At 39.5% G+C, this 16,196-nt stretch overlaps 1 protein-coding gene across 14 annotated transcripts in view; it reads left to right on the forward strand.

The window, feature by feature from the left end:
* The window catches only part of TPK1 (thiamin pyrophosphokinase 1), a 372,261-nt gene that overhangs the window by 131,796 nt on the left and 224,269 nt on the right, over positions 1–16,196 (forward strand). For all 14 annotated transcript variants that reach the window (XM_084977546.1, XM_084977549.1, XM_084977540.1 and 11 more), the window contains one exon: positions 6,730–6,799. Coding sequence is in view for 9 of the 14 variants with exons in the window: in XM_084977540.1 (XP_084833666.1) it covers positions 6,730–6,799 (70 nt within the window). In the remaining 5 variants the exon portion in view is untranslated. The remainder of the gene's footprint in view (positions 1–6,729; positions 6,800–16,196) is intronic.

Below are 16,196 nucleotides of genomic sequence, written 5' to 3' on the forward strand. Positions count from 1 at the left end.
AATGAATGAATGGATAAAGAAAATGTGGAATATACAAGTAATGGAATATTATTCAGCCTTAAAAAAGAAGTGAATCTTGGAATTTACCCCTCCCTCCAAAAAGGGGAAGAAACATAAGGCCATCATACCCCATGAAAGAAGCTAGTCACAGAAGGGCAAAGATTGTACAATTCCCCTTATATGTGAAATCTAAAAGAGTTACCCTTGCAGAAGCAGAGAATATGGGTTGCCACGGGCTGAGGGAAGGGGCAAATGGGGAGTTACTGTTCAACAGAAGTAAATTTTCAGTTAGGCAAGATGATTCAGTTCTAGAAATCTGTTGTACAACATCATACCTAGGGTTAATGATAGTGTATTATTCACTTAAAATTTTAAGAAGGCAGATCTCATGTTAAGTGTTCTTACCATAATAAATAACAAAACAAAATAAAAACCCCAGTGTCCCTTGTAGTGCCTGATAATGGAACTTCTGATATCTGTGTAGTTGTGTATGTATTCATATGTTTAATGAGTGATTATCACTTCTTTACCAGTGTGTATTTGTTGGTAGAGTATTTCTGAGGCTTATCCTGAAGGTTCCCCCATTTTTTTCCATCCAGATGACTCCTATGTGTGGTAGAGCTGGCTAGCTCTGGTTGGAGTTGCAGTTTATGGAGATTATGTGTTTTATGGTTTCTAAGGCAGGGAGAGAATCCTGGCTCAAACCAGTAATGTTGACAGACTAGACTGGTTTCAGGTACACAACAAATTGTATCTTTGGAGTACTAGAGAAAGAAGGACCTGTGTTAGGAATAAATAGGATTTGGGTAATCGGAGGTATTTAGCTGTCTAGGAACACAGTAAGATATTTTCTGAATAAGACTCTGGCTCTTCATTTTCCTTTAGGTGAATGTAGGTACCTTTAACTCAGTCCTGACCAAGCCTGTCAAAATATTTGATAGCTTCTCCTGGTAAAGGGGTTGGATTTGGAATGAATCTTTTTTTTTTTTTGTCTTTTTTTTTTTTTTTTTGCTATTTCTTTGGGCCGCTCCCGCGGCATATGGAGGTTCCCAGGCTAGGGGTCCAATCGGAGCTGTAGTCACTGGCCTACGCCAGAGCCACAGCAACGCAGGACCCGAGCCGCGTCTGAAACCTACATCACAGCTCACGGCAATGCCGGATCGTTAACCCACTGAGCAAGGGCAGGGACCGAACCCGCAACCTCATGGTTCCTAGTTGGATTTGTTAACCACTGCACCACGACGGGAACTCCTGGAATGAATCTTGTTACCTTATGTATCTTTTCCTTTTTACGTTATTACTCTTGGTCTTAAAATTGTAAATACAATATAATTCGAATTCCATGTAAAAATATTTTTACCAGCACAGCGTTTAATGAAAGGAGCAAAGAAGTGTCTTTTCCATGATTCCATGGCTATTCCCTGTAAATAATGAAGATGAAAGAGTTTTTTTGTGTGTAATAACAGAGGTAGCCTTAGACCTGATTAACAAACTAAGAAGATGTGATAGGCTTTACCCAACACTAGGTTTCCTTATCTCTAAGGAAGGGGACAGGACAGGTAATAAGTATTGATTGGTCACAAACATGATGAAGGTCTAGGTACTTTCCAGGAGTGACTTCCAAATGTTCCAGTCACTTTTCTTTTGCTGTGCTCATGGCCGTGGCAGCCATCTATTCTTGGGTCTCTTGGGCTTTTACCCCTGGCTGGTTGTTAAGAGCTTCCTCAGGGTGTAGGTCTAGTGACCCTTCTCTGGTGCAGGTGCCTCTTACCAAAGCTGCCTGCTGATTACTTGGGTAAACGTTCTTGACATTGTAACCTTAGTCCGATCTCAGTTTTATGGAATTTGGCTTCCTTCAGTACATTCTCTGAGTTGCTGTTGCAAGGATGATTGACCAATGTTTATGTAAAGTTTTAAATAAGAATATATCTTATAAGATATATCATATGAATACATTTAAGAGCTACTTTTTAAGTGGTTCCATATAAGCACCTTGATATATTTCACCAATATTCAACTGGTGATCATGTAAGCTTGCTATCAGTATTTTTGGGATTATATGTAATAATATCACAATGACTATCCTTGAATATATGCCTTTGTGAATTTGGGCAAGTTTTATAGAGGCTACGTAGCATTTCTGGATCAAAGGGCATGCATGTTGAAATATTTATAAACCTGACAAATTCTCTCTCAAAGTTATAATTTTATCAATAGCATGTAAGAGAATTTGTTTCCTCATGCTACTTTCTTCTGGCTTTATCTTTGTGGTCTCTCTTCAGTCCCTAAAAAATTTTGAGAGTTTGGTAAAATATATATAATAATCCTTATTTGGCATTGGAATCAGCACACTTGGGATTAGCTCATTCAGAGGACTAATAAGTGGCTAATCTAGATTGGAATCAAAATCTTTTCTATCTAGTGTCCCTTCAGTTGGCTGACACTGAAAAATGTTTCTCTGGTTTTATTTTTTCTTTCATCTTCATATTTGGAACCAATTTAACAGTCTACTTTTCAGAAAGTCAAATTATTTCTGTCCATCTTCGTTCAACAGAATTTGTGAAATAGCCACTTAAACTCTGATTGTGAGTAGAGCTCTTCGTTATTTGTCAGTAACATTAACTTACATTATGTCAGGTTAAAAAACTGCTAGTTTATGGAGTTCCCGTCATTGCGCAGCGGAAACAAATCCAACTAGGAACCATGAGGTTGCAATCCTTTGCCTTGCTCAGTGGGTTAAGGATCCGGCGTTGCCATGAGCTGTGGTGTAGGTCGCAGACGTGGCTTGGATCTGGCGTTGCTGTGGCTTTGGCGGAGGCCAGAGGCCACAGCTCCGATTAGACCCCTAGCCTGGGAACCTCCATATGCTGCAAGTGCGGCCCCAGAAAGACAAAAAAAAGGCCAAAAAATTTTGCTAGTTTAAGTAAGATACATTTAATATGCTTATGAACAGTACCAATATATAAAACTGATATACATATTTTAACACATCTTAGTCGTCAGCTGTTTATTAGGCTGGTGTATAGTAAGTAACTATTCAGTGATTGAAGTTATAGTATTTGATAAATCTGCAAAAATTTTGCTGTATAAGCCAGTGAAATTTTTACATGAAAGTTAGGTCATGCAGTAACTTCTATTCATTAAAGCTTGGGACATTTTAAATGATGATGGAGTGAGTATATTTTTGAGGCCAATTCATGATTTATCAAAAATGTCCTATTTGAGAGTGTTCTCTACCACAGTTCTTTAGTTGGTCACTTCCAGTAGTAGGGATATTTATTTACTCAGTTTTCAAATTGCTAACAATGAATTCATGACAACATTATGCAGTACATGCTTGAAGTTTTTTTGTTCTTTTTTAAATGCAATTTTAGGAGTTACCTGGTGGCTCGGTGGGATGAGGATCCACTGTTGTCACTGCTGTGATTGCAGTTACTACTGTGACATGGGTTCAGTCTCCGGCCCAGGAACTTCTGCATGCCACAGGCATGGCTAAAAAAAGTGCAATTTTATTTATGTTCATGGAAAATATTTCCCTAACAAGATATACAAATTAAAGAATATGTCTTTTGGTCAAGCTTTTTGGACAGCAGAACAAAATAGTGGAACTTGTTTTTCTGTCCAGATGGATTGCATGACAACCCAGCTTCTAGGTGGTGATAGAATAGTTCTCAGATTACATCATGGTTATTTTGACTCTATTAGCCATCTAAAATGGAAATAGATATGGACAGATTTCCTTCCTATGACTCAGGTATTTCTATTTTAATAAACTGTTCTCAAAATACCAATTAAAATCTGGATGAGAGAAATAACAGACATGAGGAAGAGGATTATAAAAGCAGCACTGATCTTAGCTGAACTAGATTTAATATTAAGCCGTCTGAGAGGTTTGTCCACTGAAACTAACCTCTCCTCTCCCTCTTCTCCCACGGCAGTATATCACTCCTGCCACAGCGCTTACCAGTGTCTACAGGACAGTGCACACATGTGCTTCTCTTTTTCTTTTTTCCACTCTAGTGTGAGGATGGAGAGCTAGTTATTTTGTTATTCATCTTTTAATTCTATTTGGGGCCTGCCACATAAAAGGTATAAATGTTGAATTCTACTGGTCTTTGCAGAATAACGTAGCGTGAAAACTTGGCAAGTCATTCTGTTTGTTAATCCTTGGCCACCACTTCTAGATTTTGATTTTACTTCAGCGAATTAATTTTTACATAAAAAGATCCCATATACTAGTTAATTTTGTTTACAGAGAAGTGTTGTAGATACTCTGAGGGTAATTACTGATAGCTTACCATCTGTTTCTCTTTATCAGTCTTTTTGACCTCTCTATTCATTTGTTCTATAGCATCGTGTATGTGTGAGATCATCTATCCATTTAGCTTTTGATGATTTTGAATTTTTAAGGTTTTTGACGTTTAGAAAATGTACAGAATATATTGTGATCTTCTGTGACTTATGTTTGTGGTATAATTTGAATTTGGGGTACCATTCCTTAAAAGGAAATATATGTTGTCAGTAATTGGTAAAATAAAACGTCCCTCTTAGATATCTTTGTAAAAACTCTTATTTTCGTTTTATACTTTTTAGGGACCTTAGGCTTTTCTTTTCCATGAGCACTATCCTTTTTGGACTTTTATCTTCCTTACAACAGAAGTGGGGGGACTAATTTTTTTGAATGCTTACTATGTTCCAGTATTGTGATAAGCACTGTATATAATTATTAGATCATTAATTGATTAATAACTCTATGCCATAGATGATACTATTATCATTTACATATGAAGAAGCTGAAGCCAAAAAGAAATATTTTTTTTTCTGCTTGGTTTCTTTTATTTCTGATGTAACACAGGACACAGAAAACAGTCTCATATATTGTGGATTAGTGGAAAATACATTGGGACCTTTACTCATGCCAGTATGGTCAATGAGCTATCCTTTCCATCATCCCACTTGTTATTAAACACCTCGAAATTTGGAGGTGGATATTATAAACGCTCTTTTAAATGTGTAGCTAAGTTTGCAAAAAGGGAAGGTGATGTCCTAAGTGCAATAAGATGAAAAAGTAGCTCAGAAAAATAGTTGTCTCTTGGTATCTGTGGGAGATTGGTTCCAGGAGCCCCCAACATACCAGAATCTGCAGATGCTCAAGTCTCTTATATAAAATGGTACAATACAGTGAACACAGTCAGCCCTCTGTATTTTATTTGTTTCACTTCCACAGATTTAACAGCAGATCGCATTTGAAACTCTTGGCTTTGGAGGCTGGCTCTAGTTTATTTCTTGTAAAACTGGTGGTGTACAAGGTCTTTGCTGGTTTTTATCACCTATTGATTGGTTTTAAAAGCTGTTTGGGGACAGAGGCCAGGCTTCAATCTAATCAGGGTGAAGCATTAGAATCTCAGACATCTCAGCATTCATTCCTACATTGCCCAGGATGTTTTAAAAAAGTTTGATTTGAAACCATTAGGTAAGGAATTGTTTTTGTTTTTTTTTAAAGGAAATAAAAGGATGAATTGATGCTAATAAGGAACCGAACATTTCTGGGAAAATTAGAGAAGTAATAACAAAAATCATGGACTGTGGACTAAGGAAATTTCAAGGAATGATTGATCAACAGCATCAAATTTTAGGGTGGTATCAGGGAAATAGCATGGGAAGGAAAAGGATAAAAAGCCCCAGTTAGAGAAGCAGCTGACCTTATTTGATTATCATAATATTTCCCAAGTTTCAGTCAATTTTGTACCACCATATCTCTGTCTCTCTCTCTCTCTTTTTTTTTTTTTTTTTGCTTTTTAGGGCTGCATCCACAGCATATGGAACTTCCCATGCCAGGGGTCATACTGGAGCTACAGCTGCCGGCCTATGCCACAGCCACAGCAAGTTGGGATCCAAGCTGCATCTGCGACCTACACCAGAGCTTACAGCAATGCCAGATCCCCAACCCACTGAGCAAGGACAGGGACCAAACCCACATCCTCATGGATTCTAGTCAGATTTGTTTCCACTGTGCTACAGCAGGAACTCCCACCTTCTCAATTTTTATAGTCACACATTATCTATATTATTAGTGGTTTAATATATTAAAATAAACTCAAGATGTTATACTTATGATTTATTTTTAATTTTTTTTTTTGGCTGTGCACACAACACATGAAGGTTCCCAGGCCAGGGACTGAACCCACACCACAGCAGTGACAGAAGCTGGTGCAATAACACCTGATCCTTAACATGCTGTACCACAAGGGAACTCCATGATTTATTTTTAAAAGAAACCTTTCCTATCACAGTAAAATATGGAAATGCACAGTACCTACCTTCTATAGAAAGTATCTATAAGATTAATAAAATAAGGGAGCTAAGTTATAAGCTATGTCCTATTGCCTGTTGCTGAGCCTGAGGCCAATCTTTTGTTCTAAAGAAGGAAAAACAAGCTTCAAGAGATACTGAAGATGTCATGTACAGTCTCCCCCGTTATTTAATAAGAAGATTTGCAAAAAGCTAGAAATAGGAGATGCTCTTTGTCTAGGAGATTGACTTACCTGTATGTCTGATGTGTTAGGATGTGTTTTAGTACCAGCAGTGTCACTGGCTGAATGGAAATGATCCAAGAGGGAAGCAAGACTGGGTGTGCGTCTGAGTACTTGCCTTTAAACAGTTATCATTTGAGATATACCACTTTCAGCTTCCTGTATTGAAACGTTCTTTGTTCTTTTCTATTTGAAGCTCTTTTTAAAGCCTGTGCGGATGGAGGTGCCAACCGCTTATACGACATCACGGAAGGAGAGAGGGAGAGGTATGCTTTCTTTCAGTCAGTGTCCCTTATAGCACTAATTCTGCTCTTCACCTTGTATTATTCTTTTCTTAGTAAATGGTGACTGTTTATTTTACTTCAGACTGTTTTACAGAAAATCAGTGACAGAGCTACTTAACCAAGTTGTGTTCTTTCTTTGCTTTGAATGGTATCTATTAGTAGAAATAGGCCAATTCTATTCTTATTTTATTTTATTTATTTATTTTTTGTCTTTTGTCTTTTTAGTGCCACCCCCACGGCATATGGAGGTTCCCAGGCTATGGGTCCAATTGGAGCTGTAGCTGCTGGCCTGTGCCACAGCCATGCCAGATCCAAGCTGCATCTGCAACCTATACCACAGCTTACAGCAGTGCTGGGTCCTTAACCTACTGAGTGAGGCCAAGGATCGAACCTGCGTCCTCATGGATGATACTCAGGTTTGCTAACCACGGAACCATGATGGGAACTCCATATTCTTATTAAGAAAAACCCACCCATTCTGCTATTTTAAAAGTCTCATTAAGTGGCATTTTCAAATATCAGTATTTGAGGATGTTGAACATTGACTAAAATAATGGCAATGTGAGTTTTCATTTAAACAGTTTTAAGGAATACAGACTGATTTCATATAAAATATATAGTCTGTTGTTGGAGTTCCCTTGTGGCTCAGCAGGTTAAGTATCTGGTGTTGTCACTACTATGGCTCTGGTTACCACTGTGGTGTGGATTCAATTCCTGGCCCAGGAACTTCTGCATGCCATGGTGTGGCCAAAAAGCATTCTGCTGTAGAAGATACAGGATTTTTATATCAGTATGGAGTAAAACTCAGGATAGTTTGACTTAGTTCTGAGTTATGCACACATATTTTTTTAAGAGGTAAGTAATTAGTTCCCGTTGTGGCTCAGTAGAAATGAATCTTACTAGCATCCATGAGGATGCAGGTACAATACCTGGGCTTGCTCAGTGGGTTAAGGACATGGCATTGCTGTAAACTGTGGTGTAGGTCACAGGTGCAGCTCAGATCCCATGTTGCTGTGGCGTAGGCCAGCAGCACAGCTCCGATTTGACCCCTAGCCTGGGAACCTCCATATGTCATGGGTGTGGCCCTAAAAAAAGACTAAATAAACAAGAGATAAGTAATTTTTTTTTTGACTTGTTATCTGTGCTGATAGGTTTTCCTGATCTTTGCATGGTGAGCTGTTTTTAGATGTGAGAATACATTTGATGAAAACACAATTTACTTCTAGCTCATTGCCAACATGTGTATAGTTCAACCTCTTGGCAAACACAAGAATTTATAGACTAGTTATAAGTATGCTATGAAATTTAGTTCCACTTCTATCATATGTGTTATTAAATGTACTAAAATATTTATAGCTTGAGAAATCACTTCCTTACTGCAAAAAAATAAAAATACTGTGATGGAATATACTGTAGGTTTGAATTAAATACCTGTATTTTGAAATGATGTAAAGTACTTCTTTATGGCATCAAAATTTTTACTTCAGTTTCCTGGGAGTTCTTGTTGTGGTGCAGCTGAAATGAATCCGACTAGTATCCATGAGGATGCGGGTTCAATCCCTGGCCTTGCTCAGTGAGTTAAGGATCTGGCATTGACGTGAGCTGTGATATAGGTTGCAGATGCAGCTTGGATCCTGCGTTGCTGTGGCATAGGCTGGCATCTGTAGCTCCAATTTGACCCCTAGCCTGGGAACCTCCATGTGCTATGGGTGCAGCCCTAAAAAGCAAAAATGTTGTGGCTACTTTTTGAAAGCAGCTGGTTGCTTATAGGAGAAAACTGTATTTCCTTGAGATTGGGCATGCTAGTGCCTAGGGTCTGGATGATTATTGAAGAATAAAGCAGCAGTGACAGCCTAGGAAACAACTTCCGTTCTTAACATTCTGTGCTTTTTTATCTTTAAACTTTATGGATTCCCCTGACTATATTCTCTAGGACCTGACAGGGATAGTGTGTGAAAAAATACTCAAGTATGTGTCATAAAAAGTGCCTGGGCCAGTTAGTTCAGAGAGGAGCATGATGGTCATAAGGGCAAGATTATGAGTTGGGTGCTGTTGGTTTCATGGCTATAGCCTGCTTGCTGGACAGAGTCTAGTCCTGAGAACTGTTTCTCTCATGGTGGGTGTAGCTCATGAACATAATTATATGAACCACAGCTGTGAGAGGATATTAACACAGTACTTCCCAACTCTTCCTTGATCATAAGAACCATCTAGAAAGCTTGTGGAAAAAAATTCAGATTTTTTTTTTGTCTTTTTTTTTTTTTTTTTTTTTTCCTTTTCTAGGGCCACTCCCATGGCATATGGAGGTTCCCAGGCTAGGGGTCTAATCAGAGCTGTAGCCACCAGCCTACGCCAGAGCTCACGGCAACACCGGATCCTTAACCCACTGAACAAGGCCAGGGATCGAACCTGCAACCTTATGGTTCCTAGTTGGATTCGTTAACCACTGAGCCACGACGGGAACTCCCAAAATTCAGATTTTGATACTGATTACTTTTACTGGACTGGGCTAGACACTTTAATAAGAAAGATAACGTATAACACTTTGACTCACAGTTGAAAGCAGTGCGCATCACCAGATTTGGGAATAAGTGCCATTATTTTTGCCTAGATTTCAAAATAATCATTTCTAATATCTCTTAACACATTTACAAGTAATCTTGTGGAAATCTTCCGAGAACATTTATATGATTTATCTAACAACCATTTACTTTTATAGGAAGATAGTCAAGAAGAAAATGTACTTGCTGTTTTGCTTTTGATTTTCTAAAAACCATGTTTCCAGCAATGCGTAGTCTGCTGCTGAAGGACATGGCTGGCTGGGTTAGGGTAGAGTCCTAATAGGGAGATGAATGAAAATGCTTCACGTGGGAATTAAATCCTTGGAATATATCCTATTAAATCCAAACCCTAACCAGTTAAACTAATTGGATGTAGGTGACTAAACATGGTTCCTATTAACTGTATTTTTAATAGAAAGGCTTTACAATGGAAGTGGAAGAAAATGTTCATGAGTTTTAAAAAGCCAAGTATGGGTTGTGGACCACTGCTTCACTTGTCCCTATTTTTTAATTTCTTTAATGTCTCAACCTAATACCTTACAGTTACTCAATAAAACATGAATATGAAGAGCATCGTCTCCAGTTGAAGGGAGAATGAGCTAGTACACATTAGGAGTGGAAAGAAGGAAGACCAGTGCAGACAGTACAGAGGAGCAGGGTCTCCAGGGGGACAGTGCGGAGGCAAAGTTCACTGGCGAACTCAAGGTCGATCCTGTACCAGATGCCTTCCGCCTTCTGCGTCTTTCGTAAATATTTGTCTGTCTTTGTTTCAACTTTGAAAGTCACCTCTCTCTCACGTCTCTCTAATCTGGTGGTGGTGTTTTTTGTTTGTTTGTTTGTTTTGGTTTTTTTTTGTTTTTAATAAGCCCTGAATGTTTGGGTTTACTATGAAAACAATACATGATTATCTAAATATATGTTAGTGATTTGGGAGAAAGAAAAAGAAAATTAAAATTATCTTTTATTTCTAACAAAGTAGCAAAGATTGCATTGAGTCTACCTATTGGTTCTGCCCTTGGGAACTACAGAAAACATGACTGATTTTTCTTGCTCAAGTGAGTGTAAGCTTAATGAATGTAAACTCCTCTGTGCCTAGAAAATTGCCCGAGAATAGACACTCAATAAATATGTGATAATTATTTGATTACATTTACTCTATTTTCTCTTCCCATAAGGTTTTAAGTGACTTTGATTAATGACCTGCGTACTTTGGATCTCTGATTACCTCTGCTCTAAGAGCTGATGGTTTCTTATTTGGGTGTGTGTTCAGTCTGGACATGAGTCTGAATCAGGGTGCAGGCCTGGGCAAGGAGACATAGCATGGACACCCCTGATGATAGTGGGATCCTAGCTTTGGTTGTGGACTTAGGATTAAAGAGGAAGAAATTTTATGAAGATTCAGTCTTTGAACTATATTCCTATACTCTTTTTTTTTTTTTTTTCCTTTGTCTTTTTTGCCTTTTCTGGGGCTGCTCCCAGGATGGCATATGGAAGTTCCCAGGCTAGAGATCTAATCAGAGCTGTAGCTGCCGGCCTATGCCAGAGCCACAGCAACATGGGATCTGAGCCGCGTCTGCAACCTACACCACAGCTCAAGGCAATGCCGGATCCTTAACCCACTGAGCAAGGTCAGGGATCAAACCTGCAACCTCATGGTTCCTAGTTGGATTTGTTAACCACTGAGCCATTACGGGAACTCCATATTCCTGTACTCTTAATTGACTGTTTCCCTAACCCCAGATGTCTGTTTTCAAAATACAGTGTAGTAAGTTTGGGTGTCATGCAGATTGAAGTCTGGGTTGTGGACCATTGGGAAAAATAGTCTATATTGATCATTTTAAAAGAAATAATGCCTTTGCAGGTAGGTAAGCATTTTTAAACTGTATTCTATTAGAATCTAGTTAAGATAAACTGACTGAAAAAGAGAGGGCTTTGACATGGGCTCTCTCTAGAATAACCCAGGGCCAGAAATAAGAATGTAGCATTTAACTTGTGATTCATTCCTTTATTCAGCCTTTATTGAATACCTTGTATCATTAGACATGAAAATAGTTACTGTGAATATACAAATAAATAAAATATAATTCCTACCCCCAAGAAATGTAGAGTTGAATCAAAGTACAGAATAAATTAGTCTTCAGTGTGATAGAGTATAGAGCACATAATGTGAAGGCTCTACTTCAGCGTGATAGGTTCTAGGACAAAGGAAGGCATGGAGCTGAACAATTAAATTAGAGTGGGGGTATTAGAAAATATAGAGGACCCTAATGGAGTGTACAGGGTTAGTTAGGGCCCCAGAGTTTGGTGTGCGTGCGTGCGTGCGTGCGTGTGTGTGTGTAAGGATGTGTAGTTAGTAGGGGAGGTGGAGTGTTTCTCCTTTGTCTCCTGAATAAAATCTAAACTTATTACAATGAGAATCAGAGTGTGGCTTTTGCAAAGCTTGTCACCCATGCCCAGTTTCCTGTCTTGTCTTTTCCTAAGCCCTTTCACTCTCTGGGCCTTTTCCAGGCTGATCTTCAGCTTGTACACATTGGTCCCACCTATAATCCATTCTGATTGTCAGTTTATCCATTTGGATTGGTCAGTACTTATAGATCCTTTGCTATCCTGACTTCAGATGGCTTTACTAGCATATGCTAGCATTTTCTTGTAGCAAAGTTATCGATGCAGCAGTGCTCAACTGAAATGCCACCTGCCCCACGAGAGTTCTCGAATCCTTCCAGCCTGATGGGACTGGACGTCTCTTACACCTAAGTCATACTTTTAAATTACAGTGTTCTGTTCACATTTTACCTTGATTTAGAGCTGTAAAGACCTATATCTTTTACTAGCTTATAAATTTCTAGTGATCTATTGTCCTTTAACTTTGCATAATACTTTGTAATTATTTACTTTCTCATTTTACTTGTGATTTACCTACCTGTAGATGTATCTTATCTCCCTCATTAGGTGGTAAACTCCTGGAAGGCAGCGATCATAATTAATCTTCTTTATGTGCCGCATAATATCTAGTACACTAATGAGCATATAAGAATTTATTGAATTAATGATTTTTCTTTGATATCTTGGCAGAAATGTCACAAAGAGTAAGCATTTTTACAACCAGGGATTTCTAAGATATATTGTAAGCTACTGGAAGTATCTTGATGCTAGAGAAGAAATTTGGGGTAGACACATACACACATTAGCATGTATAAATCAGAAATGGTTATATCTAAAAAGATGATAATTTTTTTGTCTGAAATCATGACTAGTAATATGTCCTACTTATTTCCAGAATGTCTTATATTACACTATATTCTAATTCATATCTGAGTCGAGTCTTTTTATCATAAAACTGAGATCCTTGCCTTTGCATTCATTGGTATTTAAGGCCAACTGTGAGGTTTTCTTTTTAAATTGTGATTTTGTGGCACTTTCAGAATCTCAAACTCACGGCGTAATAGTCTGAGAAATCCCTATGAATTTCGGCGCCATTAATGTGTAGGAATTTTAAATGGGTAGTGTTGATTTAGGTTAGTTTTCTCAGAGTAATTGATGACTGACTGTAGCATCCTGACTGGGACGTCCTCCAGAAGATTATTTTTGCGTAAACATTGTTAGAGTTGAGATTAGATGGTTAGGAGTTGCTTTTCTGTTTCATACAAATGACTCTTCAATTAAACACACATTCACAGGGGATGAGGGCCGGTGGGGCTTAAAGAGCAAAGCAGGGTTCATCCTTGAACTCTTATGCCTCTCACTTCATCAGTTTTCTCAGTTAAGATTTCAGACTTTCTGGCTTTATGTATTTTTACAACTTTCCCATCACAGATCAGTACTGTTCCCAAGTGGAACTTGGGTCCCCTCACCTGCTGGTCTGCAAAGCTAATCTGCTGACACCAGTTGTAATGAAGGAAAGTACAGTGTTTACTTTCCTGCAAGAAGTAAACTGTGCTTACCCCAAGCAAGGAGTGTGGTTGGCTCACACTCAAAAGACTTGAACTCCCTGATGACTTTCAAGGAAGAGGGTTTTTAAAGGCAACGTTTGGGATAAGGGCCACACAGGGCATGACCTTCTGTTGGTTGATGTTCTCAACTGAAAAAAATGTACAACGTGAGAAGTTGCGAGTTAAGTTTTATTTGGGGCAAAATGAGGACTTTAGCCTGGGAGGCAGCATTTCAGATAGCTCTGAAAAACTGCTCCATAGAGGTAGGGGGAAGATCAGTATATATGTGATTTTGATGAAGGGGAGAGATACAAGCAGTAGAGCACACATTTTGCAGAATGTTGCTGCTAGTCTTGTGAAGGTTGCTGCTAGTCACGAGGATTTTAGTGCTTTTCTAGATATGAGGAGATGCAAAAATTGGGATCATAAAATCTTCTCCTAACAATATCTGACTATCTGAGGACCTGTTCTTCCAGTTTTCCCGGAGCAGAGTGTCTTATGCCTGATCTCCACCCTGAACTCTTTGGGGGTGTTGAGGGTCAGCAGCTGCAGCAGCTCAAGATTTACTCCTAGTAAAGGCAGATGGCCAGTGGCAAGGTAACAGGGTGATGTTTCAGGAATCTTAATCTTCAGCTTTCTGGTTTCAACCAGCCTGGGGTCTAGTGAAACTGAGTAGAACCTTGTGGGGATTCTGGGCACAAAAGCCTTTCTGGGCCCCCCATTTCTTGCCAGCTGGGAATAGGCTTCAACCTCCATGACCTTCCATGAGTTCCAAATGGCAGGTCTAAACAGTTCTAATCAGAAACGGATGCCAAGGTAAGAGAGGAGCGGTCAGGAAACACTGGTGCATCCTTGGGGAAGAGTCCTGGTTTCTCCTCAAGGAATAGACATAACAGTATCTTTGAGCTCTTCTGCAGAACTAAACCCCAACAAATAAAAGATACTAACTACTTGATGTAGCATTCTTCATTCCAGACAGAAGGACCACCAGAACCAGTCTTGGGGCCACCAAACACCAGCTTTGAAGAAGAATGAAAACTTCCATCTATGTTGATCCTTATCTGCAGCCCTATTTTCCACTCCAAAACTAGACCACCTCCTGTTCTTTCCCAAAGGAGGGCACAGTCTTTAGGGCATTAGTCTGCTGTGGCTTTCTTTGGCTGGCAAAGCAGTAAAGCTATTTTTTTTTCCTCCTTCACCCAGAAGCCTGTCTCAACATTTTTATTTGGCACCAGTGGACTGAGGCCAAGTTTCAGCAACACTAGTGCTTATGATCAGCATGTAGTCACCATCTTCCACCTGATTGAGAGGGGTCTTAATTCCTACAGAAGAACTCAAAAACGTGTCAGATTGTTAATTATATCTCTTGAGGAGCAACCAGGACTCTGCTTTATCATTGCATTATTGTTTCTTGACTGCTTTTCCTTTGTTTCCGCCTTCCCTCATTTCCCTAATTAGTAACTGCTTGTGCCTGCTATTTGGAACTCAGGGAAAGCCTAGGAGACTAAAGTCTTTTTCTCTAGACAAGAAATGGGGGACCAGTCTTTATGCCTGGGAGAGCCCTGCAGGGTCCTGCTTAGTTTCCGTCCCCCTTTTTTCTTTGATATTTTTCAATCCTGAGGGGCACAGGGTAGGACAAGAAAGGGAATAAAGTTTTAGATAGAGAGGTTAATCATGAACTCAGAAGGTGAACTTTGGTTTTATGTTCTATGGGTGATCTCGGGTGGCTATGAGGTGGCTATGGCATGTGGTGGCTTGAAGCAGAATCTCAGTTCCCCAGGCAGTGATAGAACCCAGGCCCTGGTGGTGAGAAGGCTAAATCCTAACCACTAGACCACAAAGGCCAGCAGATTGGAGCAGGGGCCTAGTTCTTTGTCTGCTTCGAAGAAAGAATTCAGCAAAGAGATGGAAAGTAGTGAAAAAAAGTGCTTATTAGGAAAAAAAAAAAGTACACTCAGATAGACAAGGGAAGGCTCAGAGAAGGATTAATGCCTTTGCGATGGTTTAATCATTTATATGATGGCAGTCTTTTCGGTTCCTTCTTGGCCAGTCATCTTGCTTTGTCTGTCTGAGGGTCATCCCCTGTGTGTGTGCACATCTTTTAGCCAAGATTGATTCTAGTGCAGGGGGTCTCTGGGAGGCTGACAGAACCTATTGTGATATGGCACCCCCTCCCTTCTCTGACCCCTGATGAACCTTTCTGTGCATGTGTAATTTGGGGGGTCTCCTTAATCTCAAGAATGAAGAATATGTGGTTTCCCTATCTTTCATCCAAACAGGAAAACAGGACTCAGCCCCTCCTTGCTTCTGCTGTCTTACCTTTTTTTTTTTTTTTTTTTTTTTTTTTGTCTTTTGTCTTTCTAGGGCCACACCCATGGCCAATGGAAGTTCCTAGGCTAGGGGTCTAATCAGAGCTACAGCTGCCAGCCTAACCACAGCCACAGCCATGTCAGATCCAAGCAGCGTCTGTAATCTACACGATAGCTCACAGCAATGCTGGATCCTCAACCCACTGAGCGAGGCCAGGGATCGAACCTGCAAACTCATGGTTCCTACTCAGATTCATTTCCACTGCGCCATGACAGGGAACTCCATTATTGTATCTTGAAGAATCTGTTCACAGGGGACAGATTCCAGCTGCTCAGCCTGTGGCCCATCTACCTCCTGCCTCAGGGAGACTTGGTACCACTCTTCAGAGTGATCAGTGGGAATGGAGGATGAATATTATAACTCTGTCTCTAAAGCTAACTGCCTCTCTACTAAATTCCAAGTATAATTTAAATAACTGAATCAGATCATATACTGTGATCAAGTGTGATTCATCTCAGGTTCACAAGGATGGTTCAACATATGCAAATAAATCAATGTCATACAGCACATTAACAAAAG

Source organism: Sus scrofa, chromosome 9 (genome assembly GCF_054392235.1).
Source record: "Sus scrofa isolate SSC_HxYL_T2T_F1_AM1 chromosome 9, Sscrofa_HxYL_maternal_Yorkshire_Landrace_v2.0, whole genome shotgun sequence".
In the NCBI taxonomy this organism is placed as follows: Eukaryota; Metazoa; Chordata; class Mammalia; order Artiodactyla; family Suidae; genus Sus; species Sus scrofa.